Below are 18,675 nucleotides of genomic sequence, written 5' to 3' on the forward strand. Positions count from 1 at the left end.
AGTTTAAACCTTTAATTTTACTAACACTACTACTCTATTGTTTAGCTTGTTTATTTAACATTCTTCCAAAAAACAAAAAAATTATATAACTAACTAATTAATTAGTCTATTTATTTATTATCTTTTCATTTATTCATATATTAGTTAAATTTAATTATTTTAAAAAAATCACTTTTAGCAGTTTTTATTTTTTTCTTCTTTTCATCCTCTGGCTCCTTGGGTAGCGGTCTCATGTCAAGAGGGAAGCTATTATCTCTACATTTCGTAGAAATAATTAGTTCAAATTAAATTAAAAATACTAGTTAATTGATTTATTGACTAAGAACCTGCTAGTACATATATAAAAATAAATATATATATAAAAATAAATAAATAAATATAAATATATATATATATATATATATATATATATATATATATACATAGTAATTAACACATACAAACACATACTAATTGACTACATATGTCTTAAAAAAACAAGTTCTAAGAGCTAAGATTTAACTAACCAATACAAAATATGAGTTTGTACTTATGTATGTGTTTTTTGTATTTAAATACTAAAATATAATAATTTAATATTGTATAATATAATATAATATTGTATATTAATTACACAATCAATACGAATATATACACATAAAAGTTTGAATACACTTTTCATTAGATTTTAATACAAAATACAAGTGATCATAATATAATAAAAATTATTATATTATAATTTTATAATATAATAGTGTTAAAGATTAAAATATAATTATTATAAATAATTATAAATCAAATTAAAATTATTAAAGTTTAGTTTAGTTACTTTGCGCTAGTCAATCGAACAGGTGGAGCAGGGGGCTTGTCCTTAAGATCGTCCATCTCCGATTGCATTTTGATTGGTCTTTTGATTTTTAAATTCGGTATCTAACTCAACTAACAGTCTAATTAAAATTGAACAACCATGGACAACCACAACCAACACAAAACAAAACACAACACAAGAAAAAAAACTTGGAGATTAAAATAAAATTCAAAATAATTTCAGAGGTTTAAAAAGACTTTTTGATCTGCATGCACTAAAAATTTCAAAGTAGTTTGGCCATTTAAATAGAGGAAATGATCTGATTATAATTTATTATTATCAACGTTAATCGGCTCTTAATAATCAAAAATGGACGACTCATAATTAAAAGTGAACTTAAGTTTTAAGTTTGAATTTTGTGGAATAAAATGTCATTAAACAATTTCCAAATCTTACAAATTTCAAAAACTGAATTATTTATAAAACTGTTATTTAAGTTATAACACATACTTGCTGTTAACTTTCTAAATATTGTATTCTTTATATTATTAGACGTATATATATTCTACATACGAGATTGAAGATAAATTTACACAATAAAAAACTTAGTGTACAACACAAATTCTCAATAAACAATTAATTAATTATTAATAATTGATAAACAAGTAATAAATTAATTAATAAATTAATAGAGTTAACTAAGAGTTAAGTAAATTATTCGTATAATTTTCATTAAATTACAAAATAACATTTTTCTGTCAGAAATTTCACTGAATAGCCCTCAAGATATCCTGATAATAATAGGATATTCTAGTAGAAATGGGAATAACACAGAAATTTTCGCCTATGTAATAACTAGAGCTGAATATCCCGATTTGGAACCACTGTAATTCGGAATTTCTACACACTAATGCTCCGCCACTATCTCCTTGTGAATGTATGTGTGTGTTTGTATGTGTTTGTGTGTACATGAATGAGTGTGTGTATGTGTTTGTGTGGGTTGTGTGTACATGAATGAGTATGTGTGTGTGTTGTGTGTGCATGAATGAGTGGGTGTGTATGCGTGTATGTGTGTGTATTATATTCAATAATTGTATAGATATAGTCATAGATACGTAAGTGCGTTTGTGTGTCACACCTTGCAAATTTTTGTATCCTTCTTGGCAGTTAAAGCACAAAGCTGTTTATCATAAGCGACCTTAAAGTTTTCTTCACCCCTTCCAGTTAGATTGACGAACAACTTCTTACAGTCGGATTCAGTTATGGGTTTAATCCTCGCCTTCATTAGAACTGGTTTGGGCCAGCCTGTGGAAGTTTTTATTTGATACGATTGAGACATTTTAACCAGAAACGAACGTGTAAAAGCTCAACATACCAAGTGTATTGCCATTAGATGGATAGCCAGTGAAAACGCACACGTCATAAAGACTTTCAGCAACGTTTAAACTATTGAGACAAACAGGTCGAATGGATAGACTAAACACCAATGGTTTACTCAACTTCAGCAACAAAATATCGTTCAAATATGCTGTGTAGTTGAAGTTGAAATGCCTGATTTCGTCAACCGTTATGCTCTCGACATCTGGGTTCATTTTAATGTTAGTACCAGCTTGAACGCGGACAATGTTTTTATTGAAGGTCTCACTCCTCCTGACAAAAAATTAATGGATTGATCGAGTAATTGATTGAATGATTAAAAGAATGAAATAATGAAAATCGACACCAAAAACACACCAGATGCAATAGGCTGCAGTTAGAATTCACCACTCATTCAAAACGCTACCCCCACAAGTACGTAGGAAGTTTCCCTCCACGGAGTACACCAGGGCGTGCCATGGCCATTTATGCCTACATCATAAATGGCGACCCGTCGGGTCGCCATTTATGATGTAGGAATCACTGAGTTCGTAGCCTGTAGATCGTTTGCCGCACTCTGACGATGTTTTTTATTGGAAGATAATTAACACGCACGCACGCACACGCACAGTAGCGTTTAAATAAATTTTAAAAAAAAACTTGCCCGCTTCTCTAACGGCAGTGGTAAAACAGCAAAAGTTTCGCAGGGCAAAAATTTTTAACATTATCACCATCACCGTCATCATCATCATTATTACTAAAAATTGAATTTAATTAAACTGATTAATTTATCTAATTAACCCAATTGATAACTTTAAATGGCTCAATTAATTTTCACAAAGCATTCAAACCTTAAAATGGCATCAACTTTGTCCAAACAGGCTCAAATACACATTTATGTATGCGATAAAAAAAACTTTAAAAAAGTTATTATTAATATTATTATTTATTCTGGTAGGACGTTAACATGGACCCTAATTAAGCGGCCTTTTGTGTTAGGTGGTTACCATTATTGTTGTTGTCATTATTATTGTTGTTATTACCGTTGTTGTTTTGTTATGGGTGTTTTACGTGCGCAATTTGGTGAAATTTACTCGAAATTATTCTTATTATGACCCTAATTATTGTTAGCATTAGAATAAATAGTAGTTGTTGTAGTAGTACACTGCTATTGTGAAGTTAAAGAATAAATGAAGGAATGAATAGAATGACCGAATGAATGATTGAATGAATGAATGATCGATCGATCGAACGAACGAATGGGTGAATAAACTAAATTAGTGAAATGAATAGATGAACGAGCGAACCAAAAAATGAACGAATGAATCTAGATGAATAAAAAGTTAGGGTGCATGAAACAACAAAAATAATAAGTAACAATAAAAAGAATAAAAATAAATAATAATAATGTATAAAAATCTTTCGACACAAAACAGGCATTTTATTCTATACAAATATTAATATATCCATTTAAAACTAAAATTTTGAAATTTGAAAGAAATAACTTCATTTATAAATCTGAAAGATTTTAGAACCATTGAGAGTAGCATACTTAGACATTTTTTGGTCGTACGCTTTTAATGCCGTGGTACCTGCCTCTACCGATGCATCTTTTGGCCATCGTTGTTTGGAACGTCACATCCCAGGTCAGCGAACATCCCCCCATAGCCCATGGAATTATTTGACCATCATCAGGTCTAAAGTCATCCTCAGCAATTAGGACTGGTTCTTCTGTAGGACATGGCAGCTTTCTGGAAGCAGCGAACCAGGAAATCATTCATCGCTGAATGCCTTGCAAGGCATGAGAGACTATGATGGTCGAATGGATCGACTTTTGCTCCGCAGTGGCAAACATACTCAGTAACAACTGGCAAGCCCAACCTCAATTCCAAGCTCACTCTCAGATGACTGAATCATCCAGCCTTTTGCCACAAAAAGATGAAGAAGGGTTCATACCAGCCATTTTGCAAACATGACTCCAAATCAACTTCTCCACGCGTGGCATGCCAACCGTCAAAAACTTGGACTGAATGATTTAATTTGAAATATTTTACTGAAATTTTTCTGAATATAACATTTTTGGTTCTACATCTACATTTCAAGACAAAAACAAAACATCTGCAAATATTTTGAGATTCCTGGTTTGATTTGGGAGATCTCTGGTTTCGCATGACCAGGATGGCTGCTCAAAATGAAAGAATGACCAGATAAATGAATGGCGTTTTTTGTTTATTTTTCCTCTAAAAATAACTAGTTACAGCGTAAATGACTTTAATTTAATTTTTTATTTTTATTAATTTTTTATTCGAAAAAATTAAAACAAAAAATGAAAAAAGATAAAGAAAAAAGAAAGTAATCGAAACCTCTCTGTCTAGAACTACTAAATAAATGATATATATATATATATATATATATATATATATATATATATATATATATATATCTGTGTGTGTGTGTGTGTGTGTGTGTGTGTGTGTGTGTGCGTGACCCAATAACATAGTGCATAGCAGAACCTGACAATGACTATACGACTATACCCTCCCCCATCAATGGCTAGGTTATCAATACATATGGCTAAACGTTATAATCATTATATTATATTATATGATCATCCGCGATCTTTGTAACCATCAAACAACAAGCGTCATCATGATCGTCAAAAGATAAATTTACACATCATGTACAAACATTTAAACCTGTTTACACACACATACATATATAATACACACTCCCCCCCCCCCCCCACACACACACATACACACACACATACTCCTTCTTACATTGTTCATATATGTCCGTTTGTTTGTCCGTACAATGAACATGCAAACAAACAAACACTCAAACAACCATAGGCAGACAAAAGTTTGTTTTCATTGTTCACAAACATGTTCGTTCATTAACGCTCACTTATTAACATTCACCCATCCATCAACTTGAGCAAATAATGATTATTACACATTGTGTAGCAACATAAATCAGGAATAAATGCCGACTAATGAATGAATGAATGAATGAATGAATGAATGAACGAATGAATGAAATTGATCAAAAAACGAATAAATGAATGAGTAGATGGATAGATGAATGGATTAATAAACAAATGAAAAAAAGCAGTGATAAAATTAGAAATTGTAGTCATACAAACACGTAAGAGGAGCATGAATGAATTAACAAAAGTTGAATGAATGAATGAATGAATGAATGAATGAATGAATGAATGATTGATAAGAATCAAATGAAAAACGTTAGACTGGATGAATAAAAAATGACTAAAAGTGGTAAAAACTAAATAACAGTATGAACTATACATAAGATTGAAAATGTTATTACAATTAAAATTGTCAAGGGAAGAACTAGATGAATGAATGAGAGAATGAATGATTGAAGTAATGAATGAATGAATGAATTAATAAATGAATGAATGAATGAGAGAATGAATGAATAAATGAACGAATGAATTAATGAAAGTGAATAACCAAACGAATTAATTAAAAAACACAAAAAGTACGTCAAGAATGAACAAACGAACGGATGAATAAACAAAATGATAGACTAATAAGTGAATAAAAGTACGAAAGAACGAGTAACAGGATGAATGAATGAATGAATGAATGAATGAATGAATGAATGAATGAAATATATATTAAAACATAATAATTACATATATCAAAATAGATTGTTGCATAAATACTTAAAAAAATGAAGTTAAATAATACGTCCTAATGGTGAACATGTTTTAATATTTATTGGCAGCCTATTGAATAAATATTTATTCAATCCTTCATTCTTTCATCCCTACACTAGTTCTTTTTCTCATTCATTCATTCATCATTCATTTTTTCATACACACATTCATTCGCTCATTTTTTTATCTCCCTAACATACATCCAGACAATTAACTCGTTAATTCATTCACTCATTTAATAATCCATCCATTCAATCCATCCATTCATTCCATTCATTCATACATTCCATCCATCCATTCATTCATTCCTTGGTTCTATTACTATGAAACAAAAAAAAATAAATCATATAAAAACGCATTTGCTAGTTGTAAAGCTTATAACTATTTTTATAAATATTACTTTTTCATTCTTTCGTTCATTAGTTCCTTCCTTTCTTAATTCATCCATCCATTCATCCGTCAATCCCTTCATTCATTCATTTCATTCATTCACTCATTCATTCATTCACTCACACAGTCCCACACGCATGCATAATTGTTCCTTTAGCTCAATTGTCTTAAATGAAAAATGTTTATGACAATAATAACGTAATAATAACATTAATAATTATAACAATTATAATTATTTTAAGTAGTCGTAGTAGTAGTAGTAGCAGCAGTAGTAGTAATAGTAGCAGTAGCAATAGCAGTAGTAGTAGTGGTAGTAATCAAATATCATATATAATATAACATATTATACATGCAAAAATTAATAGTAAATAATAACTACAATAAAAATAATAACAATAATAATAATAGTAAAGAATAATAAAGAATTATAAATAATAATTCACAATAACTAAATGAAATAATTATTTTCATACATATTTAAATTATTTTTCGAACAATTGTTTCTTCTCGGACACAAAGCCGAAAAGAGCATTCGATGTCTTTGGTACAACGGGCGTAGCCGATTTTGATTGGTCGGATGTTGTGGGCCTGGTCAGTTTTGATTGGTCAGTTGCAAGCGTTGTCAATTTTGATTGGTCGGTTGCTGTAGGTTTGCACTTTTGTGGAATGGCTTGAAAATTTAGTTGATGTTGTTGTTGATGTTGTTGTTGATGTTGCAGTTGTCTTTGTTGGCCAGTCACTATCGAAGTTGTAGGCAAATACGAACTCAGGCCCTGGTTAGTTAAACTTTTGATGAAATGTTGACAATTTTTTGCAATTTTGTTGATCTTGTTGTCATTGCTGCTGTGGATGTTGTCGATGATGACGTCATCGTCGTTGTTTTCGTTACAAGATAAACTTCTGACGTAATTCTTGACGTGCTGCGAACGCGAAGTCGTCGGTATATTTGTCGTTGATTTCGTAACATCGGATGACGTCATTGTTGTTGTTGATGTTTGTTGGTGTTGTTGTTGATGTTCTTGATGTAACTTAGCAATCGCTAATTGTTGTTGTTGGTGTTTTGTTGCAGCGAGGGCGGTTGAAGGCCTATTTAATATAAGAACAGGTGGTGATCTAGATGGTTGAGAAATTCTTTGTTGTTGTTGTTGATGTTGTTGTTGATGATGTAGTTGTTGATGTTGTTGTTGCAGAGTAGAGTTGTATTGATCGTGCCATGATTTCATCTCCTTACTGGTTAACCTAACACTAGAAGAGCCGAAATTATCAAACCACGGTGATGTCGTTGCTGTGGTTGCTGCTGCTGCAGCTGCTGCAGCTGCTGCAGCTGCCGTTGATGGTGATGATAATGATACTGGTGGCGTAATGGATGTAAAGGAGAAATTGTTATGATTGGGCGAAGGAATGTGCCTCGTGGAGTAACGATGATGATGATGTCTGAATGAGGAATTTTTATTATTTCTATTATTAATATTGTTGTTGTTGTTACCAGAAGGTGATTGTTGTTGTTGTTGGCGTTGAAAATGACGGAACAAACAATCTAGTTGATCATTTTTCCTACTATCATCATCACCATCATTTATGACCTCATCGTCGTCGTTGTCGTTGTGGTTGTAGAAATAGTAGTTATGATGCAGCGATAATCTCTGGTCTTTTCTTCTGATGGGATCTGTCAAGGAATGTAATTGGCTAGCCGTCGACCTTGAAAACTTATCCTCGCTTCTCATTGGCTGACTAGAAGACTGGTTTTTATAATTGAATTGATGGTTTTCATTATTATTATTATTATTTTTGTTGTTGTTGTTGTTTTTGTTATTATTGTTGATTTTATGATCGGGCGTGCTGAAAGAATAGCCAATGATATGTTTTGTGTTATTATTATTATTATTATTGTTATTATTATTGTTGTTGTTGCCGTTGTTGTTGTTTTTATTGTTGTTGTTTTCGTCGTCGTTATCACCGTAGACTTTCGAAGTAAGCCTCTCTATATCATTATCAATATCATTGTTATTATTATTTATGTCGCTATTATTATTATTATTATTATTTGCCGCCCTGCCGACGGGTAACATGAAGGTTCTATCAGAGCCCTTGAAATTAGGGCGATCCGAGAAGGAAGATGTCAAGGAAACTAATCTTTTAATAAGGTCAGGGTCGTTGGAGAATACGGACTGCTGATTAGCCGAGGAGGAAGATACTGAATGCTGATTGGATGGAGGAGAAAATAACGATTGCTGATTGGCTGAAGTGGGAAATACTGATCGCTGATTGGCTGAAGAAGAGGTGAAGTTGGGGTGACTCAGCCGATTGATTGGAGGTGGGGTGCTGTTGTTGTCATCAAAAATGTTGTTGACGTCATTGTTGATGGTGTTGTTGTTGTCGTTAGGTGGCGATGAAATATTGAAGGTATCAGTCAGATTATAATGTCTTTGTTGATGACGATGATAGTATGATGGTGAAGGTGATGGCGACAACGACGACGATGTTGTTGTTGTTGTCGCCATTAGTAGCGTCGTATCCAACTGAGCGGGAAAATGAGTAGTGTAATTATTGTCATTAAAACTAGGCTGACGCTGTTGCTGATGCTGTTGCATATGTTCAGATGTTTTCAAAGACGACGACGACGACGATGTTGTCGTTTCTGTCGCTACTGCAGCTGCTGCGAGTGGTATTGATAATTTAGAATCGCCATAATCATTTTCCATATCAGCACGACTAAAACAAGCAAAATGATTATCACCATCGTAGTCACCAAAAAAATATAAAATATCCTCACCACCGCCATCATGGTCGTCGTCGTTGTGGTTGCTGTAGTGTGCGTAGACGTAGCCGTCTTCGTTGCTGACGTTTAGCTGCTGTTGCCGTCTTGTCGGGAGACTGCCGCGGTTGTCTATCGAGTACATACGTTCGAAGGAGAATAAGTCTAGAGCCGCTGAACTGAGTGAGTCATTTGTTGATGTTGTTGTTGGTGGTGGTGCTGTCGTTGTTGATGCTACTGACGATGTTGTTTGGCTTGTCTTTGAAATTGATTCATGCATTGTTTGTAGTTGTTGTTGTTGTTTTAGGCCATCAGTAGCAGTATTATTAATAACAGCGTCATTATCAAACATGATGTTGTCAAAGTATTTGTTGATGTCATTGAATGTTGTTGTTACTGACGATGCCGTTGTAGCTGATGTTGTTGTTGCTGTAGTTGTTGCTGTTGTTGTTGCTGTAGTTGTTGCTGTTGTTGTTGTTGATGTGACATTTTTTGAAATAAGAGATCTCAAATCCGGGGAAGTTGATGCAACTGTAATTGTGTCGTCAACGCGAGAAGATGACGTGGGAAACGTTGTTGTAATGAGACTGTTGATGTCTTTCGTAGTAGTAGTAGTTGTTGTTGTAGTTGCTGCAGCTGCTGTTGTTCTTTTGTTGTTGTAGGTGAAGTTTCTATCGCAAGATTGACCTAGTATATCAAGAGCAGTTTGAAGAACAGAAAATTCATCATCATACTCTTCACAAGCACATTTTGGCGTTGTAGTAGTAGCAGTAGCAGCAGCAGCAACAGCAGTAGTAGTAGTAGTAGCAGTAGTAGTAGTAGTAACAGTAGTAGCAGCAGTAGTAGTAGCAGCAGTAGTAGCAGCAGTAGTAGTAGCCGTTGTTTTTTTGTTGACGCCTTCCAAATTTTGATCGCCTCTCTTGAATATGTTGTCAAACTCGCTAAGGAGGTCTTTACCAATGACATCAGAACTGAGACACCAATTCATCAGATTGTTGTCATCTGTGTTGGAGTCGTTGGCGTCATCGTCGTTGTTCATAACGTTGTTGTTGTTAGTAATACTGTTGTTGTTGTTGCTGTTGCTTGTGTTGCTGTTGTAGTTGTAGTTGCTGTTGTTGCTGTTGTTGGTGTTGATGTTGTTAATGTTGTTGTTGTTGTTGTTGTAGATGTTATCTTTGCTGTTAACTTCATTCGTGGTATGATCGCCACCATGTTTGACGCCCTTGATGTCAAATAGTTCAATGCATCTGGCGTCTTTCACAAAGCTATCGTCGTCCTCACATGTTAGCACCGGCTCATCTAACTGGCGATCATAATCATCATCTTCCACCACATTATTAATGTTATTAATTTCGTCGTCATCATCATCAACAACAGCGGCAGCATCATCGTCGTCGTCGTCGTCATCATCATGATCAACTTCATTGAAAGATATTGGCGAGCTTTGAAAACGTACTAAACCGTCGTCTTGCTGCTGAAGTTGTGATTTTGTTGTTGCTACTGCGGCTGTAGTGGTTGATGTAGTTGTTGCTGCTGCTGATGCTGTTGTTGACGTAGTTGTTGCTGCTGCTGATGCTGTTGTTGATGTAGTTGTTGCTGATGTTGTTGTTGCTTTTGTTGACTTGCGTTTGTTAACAAAAGAGCTAAAAAGTTTACTACTACCGCCACTGCTGCCGCTGTTGTGGCCGCTTTTGTTGCGCGAATCGTCAGCCGAAACCGAATTCGCTTTCTTTCTTTTGGACGTAGGCGGCTCTGACTGTCTGTCGTATTGTTGCTGGTGCTGTGGTTGATGTTGTTGTGGTTGATATTGTTGTTGATGGTGTTTGCGATGTTGTTGTTGCAGCTGCTGCTGTTGCTGCTGTTTCTGCTTCTTTTTAGAAGTGCTTTCCAATGAAAAAGGCGGCCTGGCGCATAGAACAGTAGGCGAGGAAGTGTCGTCACCATCAGCGAGGTCGTCAACGCCATCTGTGAGGACCATTTTGTTGTTGCTGGCGTGTCGCAACTGCAACGACCTGCTGCTAGACGTTTGTTTAATTTTGCTATTAATGTTGTTGTTGTTGTTGTTGTTGTTGAGAGATTTGAGTAAATTGTTGACTTCAACTGCCTTAACGTCAACACTGGTCGATCTGCATTTGTTCTTCACTGGCTTAGCTGATGGAAGTGTCATTTAATAATAATAACAACAATATCAACAACAACAACAGCAGCAACAACAACAACAACAACAATAACAACAACAACAACAACAACAATAATAATAATAATAATAAACCTTGGTCGGTACTGTTGGCGGATAGCATGGCGAGGTTAATGTTTGGTGGAAGATCGCAGGATGATGACAACCGTTTTAATTCGTTCAAAATTCCTAGAGGTAATAATTATAACCATAATAACAATAATAATAATAATAAATAATAATAATAATAATGATATTTTTAAAAAAATTCAAACAATCATATTTAATCATAGGTTCAATCAAAAATCAAACAGCCAATCAATCGACAAACTACATAGTCAGTCATAAGTAGGTCATTTAATCAATCAATCAATCAATCAATCAATCAATCAATCAATCAATCAATCAATCAATCAATCAATCAATCAATCAATCAATCAATCAATCAATCAATCATCAACCAACCAACCAACCAATCAATCAATCAACCAACCAACCAACCAATCAACCAACCAACCAAAACTTCCTTCCCCAGTTTTGGGCTTATTGCTGCATAAGAGGGCGCTTGTACTTAAATTACGTTTAGAGTAGTTTTTATTATTATTATTAATATTATTATTATTAATATTATTATTATTGTTATCATCATCATAATCGTCATTTTTATTGTTGTTGTAGTTGGCAGTGGTGGTAGCATTTGTAGCTGGAAGTTGTTGTTGCTGCTGCTGCTGATGATGATGATGACGATGATGAAATGATGAAGTCTTCTTCTCTCGCATTGAAACAGATTCTTGTTTTTTTCGAGGTGATTATATGAATTGAAATAATAATCATAATAAAAATATAATAATTATAATTATTATAATTATTCCATCACACTGTTATCAGCCATTTAACCAACCAGCCAGCCAATCAACCAACCAACCAACCAATCAACCAGTCAACCAACAAACTAGCAAACCAAACAACCAACCAACCAATCAGCCAACCAACCAACCAACCAGCCAACCATTCAACTAACCAATCAATCCAGCACTCCCAGAACTCTCCTTTAATCCGTCAACATCTTTAAAACTACTCGAGTGACTCCTCATAAAGAGAGATCGTAAGCGAGATGGTGAAGGTAGCTTCTCTCGTAACTTCTTCTTGCTGGTGTTGGTATGTACGTGGGTATGTATGTGTGTGTGTGTGTATATATTTGTATGTATGTATGTGTGTATGTGTATGCATAGATTATTAGCAAATATAAGTAACCAATCAATCAATCAATCATCCAATCAACCAACCAACCAACCAACCAACCAATCATCCAATCAACCAACCAACCAACCAACCAACCAATCATCCAATCAATCAATCAATCATCCAATCAATCAACCAGCCAACCAACTAATCAATCATCCATCAATCAATCAATCAATCATCCAATCAATTAACCAACCAACCAATCTCACTTCACACTAACTACTAACTCCTTAGGCAGGCTAATGATGGTATGATATTTAGCCGGCAGTCCAGAGGAACCCTGTCCGACCTCTATAAACGACATCTGCTTCAGGTGGCTGGCCGCCAGTTGCGACCGCCTCTCCTGCGCTTCTTCTAACGTAAGTAGGCGTGGCGTCGAAAACGACGATAGCGACGATGACGATGGTTGTGGCGCTGATGATAATGATTTGCTCCTCAGGCAGTCTGTTGATAATAATAATGATGATGGAAGATGATGATGAGGACGATGGAAGATGATGATGAAGATGGAAGATGATGATGAAGATGATGACGATGGTGGCTGTAATGGTGATGAAGACGACGATGGCGATGATGATAATCAACATGATGATTGAAGCGACAGCTCTAACTTTCAATACTATTAGCAACAAAAAATACGATGCTAAACCAGACAGACACGCAGACAGACAGGCACGCATACAGACGGACGAACGTAGCAAAGACTCCAAGATCATCCAGAAAAGAATCATCAAGAAAAAAGAAGAGAGAAAGAGATAAAGAGATAAAGAGAGTGAGAGGGGGGAGAGAAAGAGAAAAAAGAGAGAATATAAAAAAACAAATACAGACAAACACATTACACAGCAGACGATAAATAGACAAAGAGAGAGAAGGAAAGAGAGAGAGACAGCAAGAGAAAGAACCAGAAAAGAGACGGAAGCAAACAAAAAAACAGGGAGGGACAACAAAGGGACAACAAAGGGACAACAAACAAACCAGCCGATATCTGGTCATCGGAGCTTAGGTTCTCGTCCATAAAAACGTCAGCCACCCTCTTAATGAGGAACTCTGTGACGACGGCTTGTACGCCAACGCCTCGTAGGGCAGCCGTGCCACACTTCATCTGTTCTAGCTCTTTCGATCTAGGTCGTGTGTGTGTACGTGTGTGTGTGTGTCGTGTGTGTGTGTGTACGTGTGTGTGTGTTAGTGTGTGTGTGTTAGTGTGTGTGCGATTGTTTGTTTGTTAGTGTATCGTGAATTGTTGTTGCACCGGCGCTGTCGCTCGCTTGATGATGTTTATAATGTTGATGTCGTTGATTTTTACTGCTCGTGAGGTTCTTCTGCGATCATGTTTCTACGCGTGTGTTTGTTTATGTGCGTGTGTTTGTTTGCTTGTGCTTGTTGATGATAGTGTTGTCTGCTGTTGATGTTTGTAAGGTTATTGCTATTAATGTTAGCGCCACTGATGACGTTGATGTTTTTCGTTGATGGTGTCATTGTTGATGAAGTATAAATATTTATAAAGGCAAGAAATAAATACTGATAGTCTAACTCAAACTTATCCTCACTCGACTCGTTCATAATCGTTTAATTGGAATGAAATTTAATTGTTTAAGGTAAAGCGTGAATGTTTGCTGTGTGCAGCTCTAATCTCATTGTTCACATTTAAAAGTTTTTATGATAAGCTTAAGTTATCACCATCATCATCTTTATCATCATCATCAACATCAGCAACTGTGTTATCAGTGTCATCAACACCATCGCCATAATCATCTCCACAGACAGACAGATACACAGACAGACAGATACACAGACAGACAGATACACAGACAGACAGACGTCTAGACTACCTGAGTAGATTAGGAGCCCAAACAATGGCGAGGTTCTTGCAGTGCATTGAGGTACTCTTATCGTGGGAGGCCATCTTGTTCAAGTGACGAAACAAAAATTCGGCAGTCCTTTGTTGGCGATGGTGATAATAAGAACAATAATAATAATAACAAGAACAATAATAATAACAATAATAATAAAAAAAATAATTACAATAATAAATATAAAAATAAATAAAACAACGACAATAATATCGACAAAAAAACAACGTCAACAACAAAACAACTGTATAATCATCACCATCTTTAACATCATCATCAACATCATCAGCAGCAGCAGTAGTGGCAGTAGCAGCAGCAGCATCAACAACCGCAACAGACCTATAGTGCGGGGGCGGAAGTTGCTTGATGACGTCACATATCTTACTGAGTCTCACCGATTCTTCTCGCTCCGTTATGGCTTCCTGTCATAATTTTCAACGTAATTTAATATATTATTATTAATAAGATCAGCATAATTTTTAGAAAATTTTTCATTCATTCATCCATTCACTCATTCCTTCGTTTACTCATCCATTCATATATTAATCTATCTGCCATTCATTCGTTCTTTTGTCCATTCATCCAATCATTCATTCATCCATTTATTCATCCATTCATTCATCCATCCACCTATGAAACAGTATGTAGACAGGCTATTAAATTATTAAAAATAATAGCACTTGATAACCAAATATAATTAATTCACATGTGTTTGTGTGTGTATGTGTGTTTTTGTGTGTGTGTTTTTGTATGGGTGTGTATGTGTATATAAATGCGTATGTTTATATAAATGCGTGTATGTATGTGTGTGTGAATGATGTGTGTAAGTGTAACAAAAATACCATTACGAAAAACACAACAACAACAACAAACAACAACAACAACATTATCAACAACAACAACAAACACTAACGATAAAAGAATCGTATAGCTGGTAGGTCAGAAGGGGGTTTGGCAACTCCCGGAAGTACATTTTTAAAAGTGAACTTATGCTGTGAATATCCTGCTTGTAGCTCTCCAATGATAGTTGTGGCGTTTTACCCTCGTCAAACTCGTTCCTAATTATTATTATTATCATCTTTATATTATTATTATTATCATTATATTATTATTATTATCATTATGTTGTTATTATTATTATTATTATTATCATCATCATCATCAACATTATGTTATTATTATTATCATTATGTTATTATTATTATTATTATTATTATGTTATTATTATTATTATTATTATTATTATTATTATTACTACTACTACTACTACTACTACTACTACTACTACTACTACTACTACTACTACTATTATTATCATCGTTTAACATTGTTATTAAGTATCTTTTTTTTTCATTACTAATTTTTTTCCTACCCACCTACCCACCCACCCACCTAACGAACCATCATTAAATCGCCATCATCATTTCAAAAAAAAAGAAAATAATAATAATTATAATTAAAAATAATAATAATGATAAATAATAATAATTATGAATAAGAATAATGATAATAATTATAAATAGTAATAATAATAAATAAAAATAATATTTATTATAAATAAGAATAATAATAATTATTATAAATAATAATAATAATAATAATTATAAATAGAAATAATAATAATTATAAATAATAATAACAATAATGATAATAATGATGATGCCTGAGTTTATTGATGGTTGAGGCAGCCCCGGACAGCCGGTATATGCCGTCGACAATTCCATAGACCTCCAATACCTCCGAACAACATCTCAGAATTGTGGGTACTGTGTTTATGTGTACGTGTGTGCGTGTGTGTGTGTGTGAGAGTGTGTGTGTGTGAATCAATCAACTAATCAATCAATCAATCAATCTACCAGCCAGCCATCCATCCTTTTCTGTATCAAGCAAATGTATTCTTAGACCACATGAAAACAATCTTTCATCCATTCATTCATTCATCCATTCATTCATCCACTCATTCATTCATTCATTCGTTCGTTCTATATTTTTTCAATCGCTCAATCAATCATTCATTCAGTCAATTACTCAGGCCCCAATCAATCAACCAACCAACCAATTAACGACCAACCAACCAACCAACCAACCAACCAATCAACTAACCGGCCAACCAACCAACTAACCAATCAACCAACCAATCAATCAACCAACCAACCAACCGACCGACCAACCAACCATCTTCTCCGGAGTTAAGCAGATGTTCTCCGAGATCACATGCAAACAACCTCTCCTTAACGATGCCTGTCCTCTTCAATGAAGATCTATTTGGCCTCGTAGAGAAAAAACTCATCAGCAAGGACTTCAATTTAGTTTTTCGGCCAAGAGAGTGTGCTAAATTTATTTTATTACATTAATATTATGACAATTATCATAATTTAGTATGATTATAATTAATATTGCTTATTAATAAATTAATTATAATTTAGCGTTTTCTAAAATATAATTTTTGACAAATTTGTTAGCTCAGACGGTAAGAATGTAGTGTCTAGCGTCTTTTGTATTGCCTGCTAACAGGGTTCGAATCCTGCCTGTTCGAAATTAAAAAAAAGACCATCCCACACATTGTGATGTGTATTTTTTTGTTGCATACAAATTTGTATTGTATGTGGTATATGAGTATCAAACATTGATTATATAATATATATGTGTGCATAATACATATACAAGCGCTTCGTATTATAATATTCATACACATGTGTATTGTCTATTGTATTGTGTATAGTATATGTGTATTGTATTGTATACAGGTCGTGTGGTGTGTATGTTCTGTTACGTACAAGTATGTGTTGTATATGATTTATGTGTATCAAACATTGATTATGTATATGTGTGTATAAAACACATATACAAGCGCCTCACCAATATGAGTATTGTGTATTGTATGTGTGTATTGTATTGTATATAGGTCGTGTGGTGTGTATATATGTATGTATATAGGTCGTGTGGTGTGTATGCAGCTGCAACGCAAGACTTACAATGCTTCAGTTGGATGCTGTTGACGGCGTACCTACAAGCGATGGATTGTGGGATCTTATTGGACTCCAATAGCTCCACGCAATCGGATGGGAAAAAACCAACCTAGAAATAAACGGACGGACGGATGGATGAACGAACGAATGAACGAATGAACGAATGAACGAACGAACGAACGAACGAACGAACATTACACACTTATACATTTATCAAAAAAACACACACACAAACAAGCGCTTCACATTGTAGTATTCATTCATACAATTAAAAAAATGCGTGAATGTGAAAGTGTTCTATAATTATGATAATTATTGTAATAATAATAATTAATAATAATAACAAGAGCTATTTCCCATCTACCTGCCTAAACCTCTATTCTTCTATATCCTGTTTGGGACTAGAACTATAAGTGCTCTCTTTTTCTCTCTCGCTATCTCTATCTATTTATCTATCTTTCTATCTATCTGTCTGTCTATCTCTCTCTCTCTCTGTCTGTCTGTCTCTCTCTCTCTATCTATCTATCTATCTATCGATCTATCTATCTATCTATCTATCCATCCATACATTCATTCATCCATCCATCCATCTATCTATCCCTCTCTCTCTCTTTATCTACTTTTCTCTTATTCTCTCACTCAATTTTATCAACTAGACCAACAAACCTCAAACTCCTTCTTCCCTCTCCACCAGCTTGATTCATTGGAGGGCGGTTTGTCAATGATTGACAATATGTCCCCAACCTGCGATGTGTGTGTGTGTCTGTGTGTGTGTGTCTGTGTGTGCGTATGTGCTTTTATGAGTGTGTACGTGTGTGTAACTGTGTGTGTTCGTATGTGTGTACGTTCGTATGTGTTTGTATGCGCGTGTGTATGTGTGCGTAACTGTGTGTGTTCGTATGTGTGTGTGTGTGTTCGTATGTGTGTATGTTCGTATGTGTGTATGTTCGTATATGTTTGTGTGTGTGTGTGTGTGTGTGTGTGTGTGTGTGTGTGTGAACTGTGTGTGTTTGTTTGTTTGATGTGTGTATGCGTAATAAATAACATAATGTCCAGTAAAAACGAAAAATTAATAATAATTATTGCAATTCATAATTACAATAATTGTATTTATTACATTAAGGGACAGCTCGTCAGCTGATTGGGCCACATAATTTCTAATGCTATGGGCAGCGGCCACAGCGGGTATGTTAATGGCAGACTCGCTGTCCGGTAGGATGACCCTATTGCCCTTGTTGTCCATCTGGGAAAGAATTTGGCGAAAAATGCGCGCGCGCGTGTGTGTGTATGTTGTGTGTGAGTGTGAGAGTGTGTAGATGTGTGTGATTGAGAGAGAGAGAGAGAAAAAAAAGAGAGTGTGTGAGTGTTTTTTGTGTGAGTGAAAAACGTGTGTTTATGTGTGTGATTGAGAGAGAAAGAGAGAGAGAGAAAGAGAGAGTGTGTGTTTTTGTGTGAGAAAGTG

The 18,675-nt window shown here is 34.7% G+C and overlaps 4 protein-coding genes across 4 annotated transcripts in view; all 4 read right to left on the bottom strand.

The window, feature by feature from the left end:
* HELRODRAFT_85598 (hypothetical protein) overlaps positions 1–864 on the bottom strand; it is a gene marked incomplete at both ends in the record, with an annotated part of 5,237 nt that extends 4,373 nt beyond the window's left edge. The window contains 2 exons of the mRNA XM_009026370.1: positions 173–255; positions 809–864. Of these exons, the coding sequence (XP_009024618.1) occupies positions 173–255; positions 809–864 (139 nt within the window). The remainder of the gene's footprint in view (positions 1–172; positions 256–808) is intronic.
* A 471-nt stretch (positions 865–1,335) lies between these two features.
* HELRODRAFT_193315 (hypothetical protein) lies at positions 1,336–2,629 on the bottom strand (the record flags this gene model as incomplete). The annotated part of the gene is made up of 4 exons (XM_009026473.1): positions 1,336–1,716; positions 1,926–2,092; positions 2,163–2,437; positions 2,571–2,629. 4 exons carry the CDS (start codon positions 2,627–2,629, stop codon positions 1,555–1,557), a joined length of 663 nt encoding a protein of 220 aa, XP_009024721.1. The 3' UTR covers positions 1,336–1,554.
* Positions 2,630–6,700: 4,071 nt separating this feature from the next.
* On the bottom strand, positions 6,701–11,877 carry HELRODRAFT_193316 (hypothetical protein; the record flags this gene model as incomplete). The annotated part of the gene is made up of 4 exons (XM_009026474.1): positions 11,730–11,877; positions 11,246–11,338; positions 10,636–11,124; positions 6,701–10,296 (listed from the first exon to the last, which is right to left on the bottom strand). Exons 2-4 carry the CDS (start codon positions 11,271–11,273, stop codon positions 6,701–6,703), a joined length of 4,113 nt encoding a protein of 1,370 aa, XP_009024722.1. The 5' UTR covers positions 11,274–11,338; positions 11,730–11,877.
* Positions 11,878–14,219: 2,342 nt separating this feature from the next.
* On the bottom strand, positions 14,220–18,459 carry HELRODRAFT_85587 (hypothetical protein; the record flags this gene model as incomplete). Its single annotated transcript, XM_009026367.1, has 8 exons — positions 14,220–14,666; positions 15,158–15,295; positions 15,509–15,510; positions 15,885–16,010; positions 16,420–16,543; positions 17,209–17,322; positions 17,880–17,957; positions 18,331–18,459. Coding segments are annotated over 8 exons (1,158 nt in total), but the record flags the coding sequence as incomplete, so codon positions are not given.
* Between the last annotated feature and the right edge of the window lie 216 nt (positions 18,460–18,675).

The sequence above is a fragment of the Helobdella robusta genome (assembly GCF_000326865.2).
Source record: "Helobdella robusta unplaced genomic scaffold HELROscaffold_47, whole genome shotgun sequence".
Classification (NCBI taxonomy): domain Eukaryota; kingdom Metazoa; phylum Annelida; class Clitellata; order Rhynchobdellida; family Glossiphoniidae; genus Helobdella; species Helobdella robusta.